This window comes from Prosopis cineraria, unplaced genomic scaffold, assembly GCF_029017545.1.
Source record: "Prosopis cineraria cultivar Desert tree isolate PC_DT_omini unplaced genomic scaffold, ASM2901754v1 PC2, whole genome shotgun sequence".
Classification (NCBI taxonomy): Eukaryota; Viridiplantae; Streptophyta; class Magnoliopsida; order Fabales; family Fabaceae; genus Prosopis; species Prosopis cineraria.
The window spans coordinates 22,897,327-22,915,778 of NW_026555333.1; the positions used below are offsets into that span (position 1 = coordinate 22,897,327).

An 18,452-nucleotide genomic window follows, 5' to 3' on the forward strand; every position below is an offset into this window, starting at 1 on the left:
TTTAGATAAGCTTGAATTTATAAAAAAAAAATCAAATAACAAGCTTGGCCCAACCCTCTTTAGGTTTCATTTTTATTCAAACAGTAACGTCCTAATTTAAATATTAATAATCAATTTTAGTGAATAGAAATTTTGGCAAATGTTTACAAGTAAATTAATTAAGAGATAATTATTAAATTTAATTTATGATAAAATTGTGTGTTAAAATTCTTAGAAAATACAATAATAATAGTAATAATAATAATAATAATTGCTATTATTAAAAAAGGAGAGAAGAAATATTAAAAAAGAAAAAAAAAAAAAAAAAGGCTGGTGGCTAACGGATTTATATCCGTGTTGCGTGTGTAGGTGTACATAGAATGAAAATAATGATAATAATGAGCGTGAGACCCACACCCTTTTTAAAACAACGCGTGCCAATTTCCTTCTCATTTGCCCTTCCCTTTTCATTTCCTTCCGTGGGCGAGCAGAGAGAGAGAGCGAGAGTGTAAATCGCCGGCGACAGGGGAGCTTATTTGTAAAAGTAAGGCTTTCTAATAAAATATTAAAGGTATGATTAAGCTTTATAAAATTATATAAGAATTTTTTAAAAAAATAATTAATCATCCATTCTCTTAGTTTCTGATTTAGTAACGATAAAAAATTTAGAATTTAAAAGATAGATGAATTTATAATAAAAAAATATGATTGTTAAGATTGTTAATAGTATAATAAATATTTTAAATTTTAATTTATTGATGGGATTTGAATTTAAAGATTATGAGTTAAACTTTAAATTTCTATAGGTAGATTTTTATTATATATGAAATATATGTTAATTTATTGATATTTAAATAATTATTTGATAAGAGAAATAGATTATTATGGCTGTAAAATGATAATTCTAGACTCAAAACTAAATTTACAATTTTTGAGTATTTTTATATGCAAATTTTTGGGTAGAAAAAGGAAAATTTTGATAATAAAAATTAATTTAAAAGTTCATTTTAGTATATTAATGTTTATTGATAATTAAAAAAAGAGTTAAAAATATTATTTGAAGCTACTAACTCTAGACTTGTATCAATAATGGGATTAAAAATTATGTTGTACTCTCTAATTATATGATTAGACTTATTGTATTAGTTGCAATAATATTGGTAAATAATATATTATATGTAAATTGTATTGTTGGTGAAAGTTGTGATGAAAGAGAAATTGTAAGGAATAACTTATTAAAAAAATTATGAGATAATCATGCTTTAATTTGTAATTAGTATTATTTTATATTAATTGTGTGATTATTGAGAAAATTGTGAATTTATTGAGAAATTATTTTGTTATATTTACGAAAAAATTATGAAAATATATTTTGAAGTATTTTTTACAATTGAGATGTCATGTTATAATATTGTTGAAAATGAAAAAAACTATAAAGATTGTAATGTTCTTTAATTATAAAATGGTGATATGTAATTATTTGATTCTTGTGAGAGGTGTTGAGAGATTTATTATTGTTGTTATATTTTTGTGCCACGTGGTACGCCTTTTGAGATTAATAGAGGGAGATAAGGGTAGTTGTTTGCCATACATTACAATATCTTGTATATTTTTTGTTAAAATTACATGATTGTTATTTCCTTACTTAGCAAACACACATTTAACTGATTGCGTACACTATTATAAATTGATATTAGTTACTAAAAATTTTGAATCTCATTATATGGTAAATAATTTTTAGAAAAAGAGCCAAGAGTGGTACGTGGAGGAGTTCCTGAGACTTAGTGGCATAAGTCCATTATCTCTTTTAAGTATTTTGATTTATGATTTTTAATGTGTTATATTACCAATACTAAGGTTTTTTGTCTATTGATAATTATATGAATGTAATGATGTAATCATGCTTCTCAAACTATTTCTGCTTTTGATACACTTTGGATAACTATAACCTTGATGTCTGGTTTATTTTGGATGGTTTTGAAATGGCATGATTATTGAGTTATATAATTAGCTTGTTTTGAAAATTAATTAAGCTATCTATTTTAGTTGTGGATTTATGGTTTGCACTTTTTACGAGTATAAGATTGAAAAAAAAATGTGATTTTTGATTTAATAGCATGTAGGACGTTAAAATTTATTTGAGGTGTTGAACTGTGCAAATCTAAATCAATTATTAAATTCTTTTATATTGAATTTATTGTTACAAAAAGTGTTAGATGACTATAGCTCAACTATGACAGGATATGCATATTAGCAGTATTGAAAATTACTGTGTTATTTGGCAAAATTGATAGGTGATTTTAAGATCTTAAAATGTATAACTATTTTATTTTTTTATTCTATTGGGTTTATTATATTTTCAATTTTAAAGGGATCTTTTAGGCCTTTTATACTTATTTTTTTTATTTGCTTGGGATCTCAAATTTTAAAAATGACAATTTAAAAAATTTAAATTCTACTTACTATGATAATATTTATTTATCTACTTTAATCTTTTCTACTATGATAGTTATTTTAAAAATTAAAATATTTTATAAAGCTATATTTTATCTTTTCCTACCATGATAATGTTTTATGTTAGAGAATTATTTTAAATATATATATATATATATATATATGATTAGTTGACTTGTATTTACCATAACAGACATTTTTTTACCATGGTTAATTTAATTATGTTGGGAAAAATTTTAAAGTGTTACATGAGCTAACCTAAATATCCAAATTATTATTTTTCCATTTTCTAAATTAATTTCAATTAAAATTTTTACTTTAAAATTAATTATTTTTACTCTATAAAAAATATAAACTATATTTTTTGGAATACTTAAACATGTAGAATACTCAAACATTTTTTTTAAAAAAATATATGGATATTAAAATTTAAAAATTAATATTAAAATAAATTTTAAATATTATTTTGAAATATCTTTATAGATTAAAAATAATATAAATATGACAATATAAATATTTTTAAAGTTTTTTAAAAAATCTATAATATTGACTTAAATATATGATATCTTAGTATAAAATGACCTAAAAATTAAATAATTAGTTAATATTTTACATATTTTAAAAAATTTAAATATTTTATTTGGGTATTCAGGTTAAGCCTAAACCTAATTAGTTTGGCCCAAACTTCTTCAAGCTTAATCAAGCTTTTAGGGCCAAACCCAAACCTGAGCAAACTTAGCCCGAATTTTTTCAAGTATATTCATGCAGGTCCGAACAATAAAAAAGTTTTATTTTATCATGCTTAGATTTAAATTTTTTTCAAGTTTATTTAGGCTAACTCATTAAGTTTGACTCAAATTATCAGTTTTATATGTAGCCAAGGATTAGTTATGGTGAAGTTACCTACCAATGTTACTGCTACTATTACAAGATAGGCTTTTACCAGTTGGTAACAAACAATTTTAACGGTAATTAAAGAGCCATTGTTGTTACAATGAATGTTAAAAGTCAATGACTTTCAATAATAATTAAACAGCTACTATTGTAAAAACTTTTAACAATGATTCCAAATCCACTATTGAAAGCTGCCAATTTTTTAATTTTTTTTAAATGACTTTCAAAATCGGTTGTCATGTGCAATCTATGTTGAAAGCCTTGTTTTTTTTAAATGTTACATTTGTTTCTAGTTATTCCTCATTCCTACAAATGCTACAAATGTTCTATATAATCTAAACCCAGCTAGCCAGTACCAATACATTAAAAATGTAAAATTCAATAGAAATTACATGAAACTTAAATGTTCTATAAAATTTCTTAAAAAACTACCTAAACCTCACATAGCATCCACAAAAGATCTGCCTAACGTGCAATGATGTCATCAAACTCTTCCTCAGAGAATGGATTTGATATGTCAAACATCTAAAATATAGAATTGCAATTAAAACATTAACTAACTGCTTCAAATAACAATAAATTTATAATTTTTAAAATATATTTATCTTATTAGTAAATTCAGTCATTTCCACTATGATGGTGCTAAACATGTGCCTTGTCACATATATGCTATAAAAACTACACTTCAATTTTCCTATGAGTCTATATAAGCAATCGGTAATAAATTCTAATAATTGAATAAGTTAACAAAGTGTTAGGTTCACTTACCTTTAGCTCGATTCATGTAAGATCCTTGAGTTCATGTGCATGCTTTTTTAGGACCATTGTTTAGTATGTTTTCATTACCCTATGATTAAGATCATGAGATTAGCAACAATTACATTTATAAAAATGAATTGAATAGTTTTTATACAAGAACGCTTATGAGTCTATTATCTTCTTTATATCCTTATTTGGTTTGTAATGGAGGGAGTATAAGAAGAGAACTGTGTTATTTTTCAATGAAAGAATAACCAGTTATCAATAGTCTTGGTAAAATAGGGTATAAGTTCGAACACATTTAGCAAAAAATGACTAATTGCAAATTGGTCATTATGATTACACATATAGAGCTATGAAAACTTCCTTCTTAACTTCACATATTCTCCTTTGGATGTACTTGGCCCTTATTTCTGGAGTATTCCTTTTCTCTATCATGTAATATAGGCAAAAGAATCCAAACTTATTAACATTGCCCAATGTGAGGCACAAATGATAGAGGTACATGCAAAAATGCAATCATGTTAGTTTACTAAACTTGATAAATTCATCATATTCAAGAAAAAACACACTTCATTAGGGTATGCTTGTATCTTTTTATACTTCATACCTATTAGGCACAAGATCTTCTTGGCATCATAGTAACGACTTGGTAGTACATTGCCTTTCAAAAACATTAGTTGGAGTAACTTTAGCAACCATGTAAAATTCTTGTCACTTCACCTAACTCTTGTCTTCAAGGAAACTAATTTTAACACTGCAAACAACAGACTAAAATTAATGCAACTTGTAATGTTTTTCTTAACATTACCAGAAGGCATCACACAGCTAATATGATGATAATCAGGATTAAGTAAATCTTTATATTAGATTACCATAATAGTTAAGGATTTAGAAATCAAAAGATCAATAGATTAAAAGTTTGAAATCCTAAGAAATCCTTTTAGAAAATATGTTTAAGCTCAAACAATAGTTTAAAACATCCATGAGAAGTAATGAAAGCATAAAAGTATAAATCAATAGGTATAATTATTGAAAGAAGACAAATTGGACATAGTCCAAAATGCCCTATCAGTTACAATGCATGTTTCATCCGCAATGGCGGATGGCATAAAAGGGGAAGTCCTTTCACCATTTGATAAGCCACAATGCACAAGCTTTGCACCGTGGTGCACCCCTATTATCATGACAACAACTTGTTGTTGTGACAACAATCCGAGACCAACTTTTAGAGTACATTGTTCAGTTATTTGATATTTGATTCAAGTGATTCAAGTGTCGACACTTAGTTTTTTGAGCCATCTAGCTATTGGAACAAGTTTTACAACAAAATTCTTCACCATTTAAAAGTTAGATACCTAGGTAAAAAATGACACTTTTTCCTTTCAAAACATGCCCAAGGGTGTCCAAACCACCAATCAAGTGCCAATAAATTTGAGACTACTTGAACCAACTCCAATAGATTATAATACATCTAATTGAATAGGAAAATATAGTACATATATCTCAAGCTCATTCTAGCCATAACAACCCCATTTCCACATAAATCAAAGAGACATAGGCATAAATCAAAATAAACATACCATAGCCATTCATACACATTTAATTACCACATTAACAGCACTTGAACTAGTATTCAACCTCACAATAATTTTCATACAATTACAACATCTTAGGTCAAAATACAACAAAAATAATACCATCACATCATACAAATTACTACATAATCATATATGTCCCAAAGTTGGCATAAATATATATATATACACACATATATGTATTTGTTACACAAAATACCAAAAGAATATAGATCTATACTATTACAAGATCTTTAATTCCTAGTAGAGTCCTCCTTCCCTTTGCCTGTATTAGAGCTTTCACCTTTAAAAATATAACCATAAGGGTGAGACAACATCTTAGTAATCAAAAAATTTAATAAATCCACTACGATACTAGAATAGCATATCAGTGTGTGAAGTGGCAATATAAAACATTTATTGGATGCATATAGTACACATGATTATCACATCTCATTCATACAATGTATGATTAACACTCTCCACTTTATATCATCTTTATTTCCTCGAACTAAATCTATGGCCTAATAATATAATAAGACCAAGTGTATGTGATTGAATTGACCCAAGCTCACCAATTATAAGAGGTAGCTTTAGCTAAAGACACCTTCACTTATTCTCAAACCACAGATTTCCCATTTCTTGAATATCCAAGGTGTTGTAATTCCAATCTATCATCAAGATAATATTGGGACTTTCAAATAGTAAAGATAGAGCACCAGGACCTCCATGGTGCCAGTGTACTATATGAATTTTATATAACATACCCCTACTATACTAGGGTGAACTCTCACCCCCTCATAATAATCATGCTTATACAATACTAGTCATCTATATTAAACTCATTAGGGATGAATATACAATAATTTCTAGCATTTCAATCTCATCCAATTTAACATTTATCAACCAATCAGTATAAATAGGTTTTAAAAATTAAAATAATACTATAGCTTAATACCACTTCACATAGCTTTCTAAAACACCAAACATGTACACTACTTTACTAATTTTCACAATAGATTATAAATATATGTATATACTTTTGCAAAACTCATAACTATCCAAACACACAAGTAAGACGACTAGATTATTCTGTTACCTAAATCATTTTATCACAAAAAGTGTTACTATAGCAAATTAGCTTCTCCTCAAGAGTTCGCTAGCTCAACAAAACTCGATCAATATTTAATTTACAAGATTAAGCATTAATAATCAATTTATAACTCTAATTAAAACTCCTTTTTGTCTAAATTTAGGTATTCACAATACCCAAATTTCCTCTTTAACAAATTCTACACTTCCAACATATTTTATTAACTCTATTTAGCACCCAAATACTCATATAACATCAAATTTCTACCCACATAGCTCTCAATCTTCATATTTTCACTTAGAGTTCATCCAAACCCTAACTCCAAACTCTAAATAACTATAAAATCCTTAAAAAAAAGGTTTAAAAACCTAATTTAACTCCCTAATGCTCTATCTATGCTCGTAGGTTCAGTCAAAACTTAAGGGAGGACGAAATTAGCACCTAACTATACCCAAACTTATATAAATTTTGTATAGAGAGGAAGGAGAGTAGATAAGAGGCTTTCCTAAGTGCATGGTTAGCTCAAATTTCCTTTAAAATGCCCATAAGGTGAAGCCCTAGTAAACCTCATATCCTCTACCATTACCCTTCACATTCTCTTCTTCTCTCTCTAATTACCTTATGTGTGCATGATTTGAATTTTAGCACATTTGCGACGATGGATGGCATAGTAAAGCCTAAACTAATTTTTTAGGCTTCACTTGGGCGTGATTGGCCTGAGCTCTATCCTAGCTTACTTTTAAAGTTGCCCAAAGATCTAAGAAGCTTATTAGTAGTTTGACAACATAATGAACTTATTAATCATCCAAATTTATAAATTTACCCTTTTCAATACTTAAAAATTCAAAATTTGAAATTGAAGATGTTACACACCTCAAGTATAGAAGCTTTTCTATGTTAATGCACAAGTTATCATACATATGTGCTCACTCAAATGTCACTTCCCTAACATCATGGATCATGTCATCTAACTAATCTTCATCCATACCTACTTCATTAATATTTTCAACTTTTTCCATTGAGATGTAGTTGCCTATACCAATCATTCACCATGCCATATCCATATCATATAATTCTTACAAAATCCATCACAAATCAAGTGCTCTTGTATTTCTACTACACATAGTCTCCTCTCTTAAACAATTCACACAAGGAAAATAGAACCTCCTACTGTTGTCCTCGACATTGGTTTTTTGCAAATTCCAAAAATTCTTTCATCTTATTATCTTACAAGTCACTCATTCATCTAGCATTTATTCAACTACAATCCATGTTTCACCACCATAAGAAAATAGAGTTCTTGGATTAATTGTAGCATAAATACCCTTAATTTTGGAAACTATTCCAAAAAAACCATACTAATGCTTCTAAAATTTGAAGCAATAGAAAAGAAGAGGAGAGAAATAAGGGATGACCAACTAAGTTAAAATTTTAGTAATCTCCCCTAAAATTTTGATATCCCTATGATTTTGAAAAATATGGCAAAGTCTCCCTTAAAATTGGGGCTTCCCAAACTCAATTTACCATGAAAATAAAGCCACAAACAATGCAATAAATTTCAAAAAGCAACAACATCTATTAACCCTAATAAATGAATAATAGACAATAATTAGAATCCAATCAAAAGAACCTTCAAAAGCAACAAATCAATTAATAGGCCTTGGCATATGCAAGCATTTTAAGCAGTATTATTTGAACAAACATACATAAGTAGAACAATGAAATACCAAGGAGTTAACATAATTATTAAGTTGAGGCATTCCAATTTAAAACTAAAGAAAATGATTGAGAATAGTGCTGACAATTGCAAGCAGGGAGAAAATGAGCAAAAGGTAACTTGCCAACAAAGGTAGAGGGAGGTAAACGGTGGATGACATTGCTGCAATGAGTATTGATGAGGACCTTTTTTAAGGCATCTCTAAGGATACTGATTGACAATGGGTCCAAATAGATATATGATAGCACAAGCAGTGGCAACTAGACCAGTGCAAACAAAGTAGATGTGAGGCTACATATGCATGACTTCAATAGCGATAGATGGCTACTCACAAATAGATAAAGCAAAGAATGGAGATGTGACAGTAAAGAAGACAAAGACAGTGGTTATGAGTGCTCTCGGTGAAAAAGATGAAGATAGCACTATGAGTGCTCTTGGCGTGAAGAAGACAATGACAACACATGTTTTTAGGTTTTTAAGTTTAAAAAGATGTACAACATTAGTTAATTCCTCTAATTGATGTCATTTCAACTATCAATAGCGGGTGCCACCAAATCCACTATTGATAATAAACAATTTTGATTTTTTTTTTTAAATTCACTAATAGCTTTCAACAACATTTTCATTCATGATTTTTAATTAATAATCCTTTAAAAATATACTTTTAACAATGGGTCTCAAAGGTCCACTGAAAAAGTCATAATATTTTAATTGATAATAATTTATTAAATACTTTTAATAGTGGGTCCCTATGTAATTGCTATTGAATCAATAAACAATAGTAGATGTTTTTTAGCACACTGTTGAAAGTCCAATAGTCATACCTTTAATTACAAAAATGCCATTAAATTTACTTTTTGCATCATTTGCTTGTAACACAATTTTAAGAGTGGGTTGTTAAACTCTTTTTTTTTGCACTTGTGTGTATCCTTTAAGAGAAATGACCTTTTAAAGAAATCAAAGCAAGAGGAGACAAAGGAAAGGGTTTTGATAGTTGTTCTCAGAATATTAAATTAATGATAGTTAGGTCTTTGACAATTTTATTTTTAAAAAATGTAACATCTTAATTTTCTAATCTTGTGATTAGTTATTAATTAGGGGTAAAGTGGTAATTAATATGTGATTAAAAGTTTGGATGGTTGATTGATGATTTGTGCTTTTTGGATGTTAAATGAATAGATATGAGTGGAAGAATCGTGTTTTGGGATGAAGCGTGTGCACGCGAAAAGGATTTTCCTCATTATGTCGCGCGTTACAGCACAAGCCTACCTGTGCCGTTACCTATGGACCAGAAAATGACCTTAAGAGTTGTGGATCAGTCGAAGTGGGCAGAAAGGAAAAAGAAGAAAAACGTAAAGGGGGTGGAGAAGAGTGAAGGGTCGGCTAGGCAAGCATTTCCAGAGCATTAAAAGACATTTCTAATTAGTAACTTATTGGGTAAGCTTTGTATAACCCTTACCTTCTATTCTACCATAAATTCTCTTAGTATGAGTTATAGAGAAATTGAGTTAGGAAAATTTAAGGTGTTAGTTTCTTACCCTATAATAATAAAAAGGTTCTTTGGAGTTAAACTAGAGTTTTACGACTAGTTTAGAGCTTAATGATAGAGCTTTGAACCCATAAGCTTAATTTTAGCCCTAATTCAATGAAAATAAGGGTGGAAATCATGTTTAAGCAGAACGGAATCATTTAAAGTGATATAAAGTGGTAATTGTATGGTAATGAGCTCAGATTGGCTAAATGAAAAGGATTGAATAGCTAAGTATAGCTATTAATAGTAATTATGTGCTTTTACTCAATTGAGCCAATTGATTAATTATGCCAATTTTGTGTAGATTGGCACATCTCGTGACTAAAGTGAGAAAAGAGAACTTCCTAGAGACAAGTAGCGATTGAGAAAGTACCACAGGTAACCTTTCTTGTAACAGAAGGGTTGAGGTAACTAAATAACTTTCTCAATTTAACTATTTATTATAACTATGTATAAGTATGCTATCTAGTATATGAAATTATTTTAAGCTAAGCATGTCTTATATCATTGTGTGAATGTTACATGAAAATAGTTTCTAATCAAATAGATGGGTGGAAATATGAAATTTTATGTTGTATATATGTGTATATGTATATATGTGTATGGTGGTAATTAGAAATCTATGATTGGTTCAAAAAGCATGATCATAGGAGTGAGAGTTTACTCGTAGTGTGGAGATGTAGAGAAAGATCATATGGCATTATTCTCCTTAGTGCCTGACGGGATGTAGTGTTGGAGAATTGTACCTCTTTAGTGCCTTTTTAAGTGTGGCATTGGAGATTATCCCCTTAGTACCTATTAAGGTGTGGTGTTGGAGATTTAAACTTCTTAGTATCAATATGATGTGGAGTTGGAGTCAACGACAACCCATTGTGTGTATTGGGAGAAACCATAGTCTAGGAGTGTGATAAGACACCTTTAGTTAAGTGATTCTACCATTGAAAATTTGCTTAAAGCCAATGAGAGTATATATTAACCTAAGGCGAGCCTATGGTTTCAAGTCGGGGTGATTTGAAAGTTTGGTTAATACTAATCATGCTATATGTTAGAAAAGTGGTGAAAAGCAGTGAAAGTAGTAAAATGTGTTATATTGATAAGATTTGAAGTGAAATGTATATTATATGCTATTTTTAATTGTATAATATGCTATACTTGCTTATGGTTGCATGTGATAGTCAATAGTATAGAGTTATTCTATTACTGAGATTTTTATCTCACCCCTTGGTTACATTTTTATAAGATAGAGCAGTGAGTCAGGCAAGGAAAAAGAGTCAAGACCAACATAGGGTGCCATGGCTGTGAAAACTCTGAGTTTGTGTAATAAACTAAGATTTAATGTGGATAATGTATATATAAATTTTCATAGGGTTGCACACATATTTTGAATGCTTAAAGCTTTAAATGTTATGAATTTTGGTAAATTTTAGCCTATGTGTAGAAACGTGGTGAAATGAGTAATTGGGGGCTAAGATTTAGTTATGAACGTGTTGTAAATGTACTAGTGGTGAATATAAAGTGATTCGTGGTAAATTGGTAATGAAAATGGCTTAACGAGCTAGTTTATGTTAAGTGGTGATTAATGATTGAAATGTGGAAATTGGTCATTTAAAAGCCAAATTTTGATATATCAGTATATGTAATGAAATGTGATCAATTACATGTAATAGGTCCTTTTGAACTTAGTTCAAGGTCTATTATGGTCTAATAAGATAATAGGATTGATTTAAGCACTTGGGTGAGTAAATTTTTTAGAAAAAAGTAACTTTTTGCACCTCGGGTGTTCAAATTTGATCAAATTGTTAGATCATGTCCAAACCTATCTCATTAGTTAGTTTATGAGTTAAGTTTCGTATGGGCACTTAAATTATTCTGACCGAATGTTGTATGTGAAAATGGCACATACCAGAAGTTCATCATTTGAGCTGTCAAATGATAGCTATAGAAATTGGTTTGTGTGCCATGGCATATTACGTATCATGCCACGGTGCATGACACAAAGAAAGTCTAGGCGTGTGGCTCTGTGCCACATGCCACGGCGCATGTGTTACTTGCTGTGGTACATTGGCCATAATCTAACTTGAATTTGTAGTTTTTAAAAGCATGCAGGGATTGATATGAATACATATAATTTGTTTCCGCTGTGTATTTCTAAGATGTATTTTGATTTTGATGATTTTGCAAAAGGAAGTCTTGGACCCAAGCTTTTGAAATATATTGATTGATTATGATTTTAGTTTCATGAGTGGTAATTAAGTTAATCATTTCCTATATCTAGTGGATATAGAGAAGGGTTACAAAAAACATGTTGAAAATATCAATTCAAATAATTACAAATTTAGGAGTTTTAATTATAAATAAATATTTAAGTATTAAACATAACTCTTAAATTGTAATAAAAACTTTTATTTATAACTATTTGAATTAATATTCATGACCATTTTTTTAAAAATATTATCGAGAATCGAAATGTCATTAATTTAACTTTTTGAAACGTAACTGTCTTTCTCCCTAAAAGAAAAGGTGAGAGAGAGTCATTAGTTCGTGGACAAATGGATAGCCGGTGTTCATTGTTATGTTTTTTTCACTTCATGAATTTCTTTGCACCACCTTAATATTAAATGCTTCTTAAAAATAGTTGAAGGATAAATTTAATATTTAACCTCACACACACACACGTATATATATAGCGGCGGACCTAGGTGCATTGTGAGGGGAGTCCTACTACCCCTTCATATGTATTATGCATGTGTGTATTGTGTGTGGGGATGGGTAGCCTTCCCATTGTTTTCTTAAAAAAAAAAAAAATTATTCTCTCCTCCTCTCAAATATATAGTCATACTTTCTTATTGTATAGTATTCTCTCCATTTAAAAATAATTTTTTTAAAAAAATTAGATATTTAAAAATATAAGGTATTTTAAGTTTTATAATGTGTAATTGATGATTTTTTTTTCAAAAATATCTTTAATAAATAAACCACTAAAATTTTTGCTTTTAAGTAAGAAACCTAAGAACAATTAACTAACTTACTAGGGACAATAATTCACTTAAAATTAATTTATATTTTTAAATGAACGAAGGAGTATTATTGATGCAAGAGGAATGTTAAATTTTTATCAGTAAAAAAAGAGTGAAATTTAATAGTTATGTCATATATATGAGCTTTCCTATTAGATTGATTATTGATGCTTTATATGTTAGTTTTATTATGTTGTAAGGGTATTTTAATAAAATTTTTATTCCTAAATATTAAAAAAATTAAACAATAAATTGTGGACATATATAACAACCTTTATTTAAATTGGCCCTCCCTCACTTTCAATCCTGGTTCCGCCCCTTATTATATATATATATATATATATATAGACCCGCGCGCACCCCATATATTTGTAACAATGACCAATTTATTCCTTATTTGATTCGAACACAAATCACACGACAAAATCTGTTCGTCGTGTGGACATATCTAGATGAATTACATCATATAACTCTGAACCTTACACAACACGAGCTTGAACGTAACTACATCATATAACCTATGTGAGAGGGAAGTTGTTTTAAGATAAATTTTTATTTAATTGATTAATAGCTGATTCTTTCGTCCTAATAGCTTTCCAGTGTGCTGAGAATAAAGCACAAGAGATCATAAAAAGACGTTCGTAATGAACGTGATCTTCAACCTTCAACAATATAATTATGGCTTCACTTCCCTGCAACATTGAAGCGGATGGAGTCACAAACCACCACCAAAGTTACGTTTAATCTTTTTCCCCTTTCGATGAGTATTAGGGCCTGGTTTGTGTAACTTTAAAAATAAGTGATTTTTAGATAGTTTAAAATTATAAAAATAATATATTATTATATGCATGGTTACAATAATAAAATATAATTATTATTTAGTTATTTTTAGATCTTTAATATTTTAGTTCGTGGATCTCTATTTATAAAAATAATTTTATTATTTATTCTTTTAAAATTTTATAATATATTCATCTATCTGTACAACACATCATATTATTCTTGAAAAGTATTCAAAGTAACCTTTCAAAATACTTCTTTTTTTCTTTCTAGATTTTTTTATTTTCAAAAATTTAAACAAAAATCATAAAATTTCACAAAATAGATTTCTTTCTAAAAATAATTGATTTTTTGATAAAAAGATTAAACAAACAGGGCCTTAATCCATTTTTTTAACCAAATAATTTAATATTTTAATCTAACATTCTTATTCTCATATATCATTATCTTCAAAAAATCAAAAACTAAATCAGACCAACTAATTTAAAAATAAATTAAACAAGTAACCTAAACCTCTCCAGTTCAAAACGTTTCCCAAAAATCGCTTCAATAAAAACATGTCAATAATTGGTAAAACTAATGCTTTCTACTAATACATAATACTAATAATACTAAATTGTATTAATTTTATCACAAATTACATTACATTATTAATTTTATTAACCGACTTGGTCTGGTTGGATCAATAAGTTTAAATCAATATTTCTATAATTGAGTTAAATGATTAGTGTGATTTTAGAACTACCACCTGATATTGGACATATCAAGAAGAATATAATTGAGAAAGCGAATATGCAACTTCTTCGTCATCCACTACTTTGCTTCTTTCTGTGAGCAGTGATACCCATACCAGTGCATGTCTCTCTTTCTAATAGAAAGATATACCAATTTCAAATCTATAGCGTAAAATGAAATATTTTGGTTCGCTTCTAGAGAAGCAAATTTGTCATACACTATTTCCTGTCCTTAATATAATATACCTTTAGAAGTTTGTCCATTTTTTAATATAAGACAGTTTAATTATAAAAATTAATAAAGCATTAATGAGTTATTTTCAAAAATGTCCACACATCTAATTGGCTCATTTTGAGTGGCAAGTTTGACTTTAAGATTTAAAAGCAAAGTTAATAATTTTAATTAAGGATAATTTAGAAATCTAATAAAATTTTGTAAAGAAATCAAGACTCTTAACTAATTTTAACTATATTTTTTAATTCATATAATTTATTTAGAAATATTTTATAAATAGAATCAGAGAGAGTGTGCATTTCTATATATTGTTAGCCTTAACCATTTTTTTGGAATTGTACCTTAACCTCTATTTTGTTGAGGGGGGAGTGGAGTTTCTAATGATTCAATTTAAAAAATGAATAAGAAAGGTTATAAAACTTTAATAAGAAAATATGTAAAATAGAAGAGCAAGGAAAATTAATTAAAATTTTTTTAACTTAATTTCTCAATTTTTTTTAAAATTAAACTCATTAGAGAAGGGGAGCCATGGGAGGTGATGGAGGTGAGGTGAGGGGAAGGGAGGGAAGGGGAGGGTTTTTATATTATCTTGTTTGGTTTTATTTGGGAGTTTTTTTTTTCTTTTTAAGATAAAATGGAATAGAATGGGATAATTAGAAATCTTATTCATTGTTTGGAAGAAAATTTTAAAAGAGGATGCAATGGCTTGGGGAGGCTTTTGAAGTCATCCCTTGCCATCATAAACTCATTTTTCTTGACCTCCCAATTTGGAGGGTCAAGTATGAAATGATATGATATAAATAAATATTTTTATAAAATTACTTTTATCTTTCTCACTCCCTCTCACTCTTTCACTCCCCTTGACCTTAAATTAAAAAGTATAATTATATCTTATTCAAATATATTAATTTATAATTATTCTTAAATAATAATTAAATAAAATTATTTATTCTTTAATGAAACTCCTAAACAATGGAATGTCCACTCTGTTCCACTTCATCACATTCAACTCTATTAATGATTATTTATTGGTTTAGGAGGGGAAGAGAGGTGAGGTAATAACTAATTTACTATTATATCCCTATACATTAGTTTATTTTTTTTTAATTTTTTCTCCTAGAAAATAATTTTACACCTCAATTTAATTGCATAATTTTTTTTAAAATTCACTCTCATCATGTCAATATGTGAAAAAAAAAAAATTAAATTAATAATTATAATGATAACATTTTTCATAAAAAATAAATAACTAAATATATAATGAAATATGATGAAATGTAACTTTTTAAAAAAAAAATATAATGTGGCCAGTTCAGGTCTGTGAGTGAAGTACAATCTGATATGAAGGAGAGTTTTTTTTATTATAAGTACACTTAAAATATTAAAAATTAAATAAGGTAAAATAGTTAAAGAAATTAGCTCGCCTCCAAAAAAACCACAATTTGAAAGGGAGTAATATGAGGGGAGGGAGGCGTTATTTTAGCTCCCCTCCCCTCCAAAATTTCTTAACCAAGTAGAGGGAGGGAGCATCTCCCCTCACCTCCCCTCCCCCCTTCCAAAAACTTTCAGCCAAACACATACTAAGAGTTTGAATGATGGGAGAATATTAATGAAGGACTCTAAAAGTATTTAATATCTAATAAAAATTTCTAACAAATAAACATTAACAAATTAATAAGTGAAATTATTGTTTTAATGAGTATCCAATTTCCCCAAAATTATTGTTAGATAGTATTAAATTAATTCAAGGGTTGTTCATTGATATTCTCAATAATCCCAATATATATATTGAAATTGAATAAGGATAAGAGATCATGAGTACCTGGGCACTGAGGCGACCTAAGGCCACACTTAGCGGGCAAGGCCAAAGCATTCTTTGGATCAATCCCAAGTGAAGGCAGCACGGACTTGTATTTGCAGAGGCACGGCATGTTCACATGTCGGACCACCGCGCAGCATGCCTGTGTTGGCGGTGGCGGGTTGCTTCCGGTGACTGCAGCACGGCACAAGTTGAGCTTCGTGGAGTCTGTGTTGCATAGCACAACACTCTCAGCTTTCCCACCCAATAAGCCAATCATCATAATTGTTGCTGCTATCAATACCATAAAGGCCTTCAAGAGTTTGATTGCCATATTGCGGTTTCCAAGCAAAAGCTTTCTTGTGAGTCTGTGATTTGCTAAGTGGTGATATTTTATAGGGAAGATTTGGAGTTGGCATTTTCAACTTTCTTTTGTTTTATATTATATGAGGAAAGTGGAAAGCAACTTCTGCGCTGGTGAAGAGCTAGCAAGTTGATTAGCATCAATGATATACATGGGGCCTCTAATTCTTTTGTCTCATAGTACTATTTCGTAGTCTACGATTTCATCCAAATCAATCAATCAATTAATTCATATCATTCACCATTATAAAAGATAGCCCGTGTTTTCTGGGTGAATTGAATGTAAGGCTTCCTGAAGAAAAGATATTTTCTTAAAAAAATAGTAATTAAGTACTGCTGAAAGAAATATATAGTTAATAATTAATTATTATCAAAATTTAAATGAAAAAAATTCAAATAGAATGTTGTTACTTTAAAATGTGTTATTAAATTTGAATGGATACTTATTAAAAAAATATTAATATAAATCAACAAGTATCATTCGAGTCTTGACAATAAATATAAATTTTTTTCCGCAATTCTTAATGGATATTTTTTTTTTATTTTCTTTGTTGCTGGCCCAATCGATTTTGATAATTCTCTGCAAGCTCGAGGGTCTCGTGCAACTATTTTTAAAGCTGAAATGACCCGTTTGTTCACATGAGTTTGCAAATTTATACTTGTGATCTTTTCACTCATTAATTGTAAACCAATCTTTTCAATTTCAAAATTATAATTAAATGTGAGGTCTTCGGATAAATATTTTAAATATAAAATACTTTAATATTTAATAATATAATTAACTCTGTTTGAAAATTTAACAAGTTTTCAACTTTATTCTATTAAACGTACATTTTTAAAACATAAAATATCTTAACATTTGATAACATTCCAACATTTAATTATAGACAAAATAATCATTGAGGTGTCCTATAAATAAGATAATAAAATATTCTTTCTCTACTTTATAAATAAAATCGAAAGGGTATGTGATTCTCTATGTGGTGTTATGTAGAATTTAAAATAGTCATAATAGTGTTTATAGTTTATTACAAATGCATTTTCTTAAAGATTTTATAATGTGTGTATATATTTTGTTACATATAATGTTTGTTATAAATGCATTTCTTATAGATGTTTTGCTTTGCAATACTGTTCGGTAGTCTGCTAGTCAATTTCGTGCATATCAATTGAAACCAACCATGCAAATACCTCCCTATTTTACATGAAATTTAATGAGTCGCTCTATTAACAATTTCAACTTATAAAGTGTGTGTGTGTATTAATATATTTCGATTTATTAATAAAACTACACCAGGAGGGAAACCATAAAGAAAGTACAGAGAGACAAACTAGATTTTGTCTTTATATTTGGTCCTTGAGTTATATCCAAAAAATAAATAATACGACTTTTTTACCCTATATTACGAAAAAATTTAGTTAATATACCAATATATTAATGTAAATTTCATTATAAATAATTGCATTAAATTTTTAAAAAACATGGATAAAGTGTAGTTTTTCAAATCTCCTACAAGGCAC

The 18,452-nt window shown here is 28.6% G+C and overlaps 1 protein-coding gene across 1 annotated transcript; it reads right to left on the reverse strand.

Moving 5' to 3' along the window:
- Positions 1 to 13,387: 13,387 nt before the first annotated feature.
- LOC129298506 (putative lipid-transfer protein DIR1) lies at positions 13,388 to 16,941 on the reverse strand. Its single transcript, XM_054936925.1, has 2 exons — positions 16,593 to 16,941; positions 13,388 to 13,713 (listed from the first exon to the last, which is right to left on the reverse strand). Exons 1-2 carry the CDS (start codon positions 16,900 to 16,902, stop codon positions 13,706 to 13,708), a joined length of 318 nt encoding a protein of 105 aa, XP_054792900.1. The 5' UTR covers positions 16,903 to 16,941; the 3' UTR covers positions 13,388 to 13,705.
- Positions 16,942 to 18,452: the final 1,511 nt, after the last annotated feature.